Source organism: Loa loa (genome assembly GCF_000183805.2).
Source record: "Loa loa unplaced genomic scaffold supercont3.100, whole genome shotgun sequence".
Classification (NCBI taxonomy): domain Eukaryota; kingdom Metazoa; phylum Nematoda; class Chromadorea; order Rhabditida; family Onchocercidae; genus Loa; species Loa loa.
Window position 1 is genome coordinate 1 of NW_018108280.1, and position 2,724 is coordinate 2,724.

Here is a 2,724-nt window from a genome sequence, read left to right on the forward strand (position 1 = left end):
TATAATAATAATAATAATAATAATAATAATATATATATATATATATATATATATATATATATATATAACAAATGAAATGTAAATTCTTTCATTAATAAATTGATCGAATTTAATAATTGAATGGTTAAAATGGAACGATGTCATTTGTCAATTATAACAAAAAATGGCATCATTTCATTTCTTCCAGAAATTTTCACATTTTATAAATTCTTCACATTTTCAGCTTTATATGTGAATTGCTATTTTTTTTTTTTGTCCATTTTCCTGATTTTTATTTTTTGACCTAAATTTGATACATTTCTCATGAATCGTTTTCACTAAAAGAAAAATTTTTAAATGTTTAGTTTAAAATTAAATTTTATGCGCAAATATATTAACTTAATATTACTTGGGTAAATTTTTATTCCTAAAAGAGAAATTTTTAAATGTTAAAAAGTTAGATTTTATGCGCAAAGTAAATGTACAAATTTAATGTTATTTACTTTAATTTAATCTTTACTCCTATATAATCATATTTGAATACAATGAATTTTTATAGATTGCGCCATTTTTTTTCTTAATTTTTCAAGAAAAAAAAAAAAAAACAGAACCATTAACTTTCATTTGATATTTTCCCAGAGTTATACTATACTATACCGTAATCTTATCAAAATTAGAAAATCATTGATTACATTTCTACTTATTGAAAGCATAATATATTATGGAATAAAATATATAGTAATATTGTATAGTAATTGTTGAGATATAAAATATTATATAGTCAATCATATATATATATATATATAGAGAGAGAGAGAGAGAGAGAGTAAAAGATTGGAATGTTGGCGGTAATTAGAAGGCGGTGTTGACTGTGATTGTGCTGATTGATATGGATGTCGATCGTTTTCTCTCTCTCTCCCTCTTTCTCTCTCTCTTTTCCTTTAATAATAAATGACAATGATGACAATGACGATGATCATTTTGATTTGATATATTTGTCCATTGCAACAGTTATCTTCATTGCTTATTTGCTTCTTTTCAATATAATATTAGGCGCTTTTTCCCTCCGGGAATTTTCCGCCATTACTCATCTCAAACATCAATTTTGTACAATCCTGTTTTTCATCATTTATCAATTTCTATTACCATTTGTAATCATTGTCAAATGTTATTATTTATTACAAGAATTATTTTTCATTTAAATATTCATTTCATTTCACTACTACTACTACTACTACTACTACTACTATCTCATCTTTTGTATCTCATACGTGATTTTCACGTGTAAAACGTACGTAGATTAGTATAATAGATAAAAAAAAGTATCTACTACTACTACTACTATCTCATACGTGACTTTCACGTATAAAACGTACGTAGATTAGTATAATAGATAACAAAAGCATCAACTACTACTATCTCATACGTGATTTTCACGTGTAAAACGTACATAGATTAGTATAATAGATAACAAAAGTACTACTACTACTACTACTACTACTACTACTATCTCATACGTGATTTTCACGTGTAAAACGTACGTAGATTAGTATAATAGATGACAATATGAGTCCGATGCTAATTATTAAACTGAACTTAATAATTCTATTAAGCTTTACATAAGTAATGATCATAATAGCCAATAGGTAAATTATTTGATGACCACAATAATATTATTACAATTGTTGGGATATGTTTATCATTGATGGATAGCAATACTAATGTTTATACATACATTTCAATCGATTCAATTTTCTTTTCTATTAGCATCATTTAACTCGTCATATGTCATATGTCCATGCATAAATGTAGTCTAAGTCTATAATGATCGATTTATTTATTAGCTATTATTTCAGGTGTGTTATGCTAATATCATTAAGCTATGTAATATCACATTACATTTACCTTTCTTTTTTGTTTTAAAATTTATCTGTTAAAATGGCGCTTTTTTTCTTATTTCCGCCATTATGTACTTTTTTTTTCGAATGTTTCAAAGAGTTTTTTTTTTTTTTTTTCAGAACCAAAAATTTTTTACAAATTATATTGTTTTGTTTAGGAGAAGGGGGGGGGGGGAAAAAAAAAACAAAAAGAAAAAGAAAACAGGTCATTTCCTTCTTTCCTTCCCTCCTTTCCTCATTCTATTTCAATCAGCTACAAATTGTTATTCTTCCTTCTCTTTCTCTTCCTCTTCCTCCTACTCCTCCTCCTCCTCCTCCTCCCCTCTTCTCCTCCTCTTCTTCCTCTTCCCCCTTCCTCCTCCTCCTCCTCTTCCTTCTCCTCCTCCTCCTCCTTTCCCTTGTTCAAATGTCGCAGATCTGAGCGCTCTTCTCCACCCACTCTTGGCCTCATTTCATGTCAACATTCTTTTAAGCTTATTATATGAAACTTTAAACTGTTTAAAATCCATCAAATTATGTCATTTTTCAAACATTTTGACATCTTTTAAACATTTCAAAAATTATATCAATGTTAAATATTATATCAGCAAAAAATTCAATGTATCATTTCCAAAAATATTTCTCAAAAAGAAGGGAGAGAAAAATGAGAGGGAGAGAGAGAAAGATAAATGGAAGAGAAAGATAGAAATATGGATATATCAAAAAGAAAGAAATTTTTATAAACTTTTTAAAAAATGTAATTTTATCATAATTACCATATGAATAACATCAATAGCTATCATTCATTAAAAAGGACCAAATAATTTTTCATCAATTTTTCACTTTTTTCTTCTTTTCTTTTTTTTTT

The 2,724-nt window shown here is 26.7% G+C and overlaps 1 protein-coding gene across 1 annotated transcript; it reads right to left on the minus strand.

Annotated features, from left to right (window-relative positions):
* Positions 1–2,130: 2,130 nt before the first annotated feature.
* LOAG_14365 (hypothetical protein) lies at positions 2,131–2,328 on the minus strand (the record flags this gene model as incomplete). Its single annotated transcript, XM_003149862.1, has 1 exon — positions 2,131–2,328. The coding sequence occupies one exon, from the start codon at positions 2,326–2,328 to the stop codon at positions 2,131–2,133; it is 198 nt and encodes a 65-aa protein (XP_003149910.1).
* Positions 2,329–2,724: the final 396 nt, after the last annotated feature.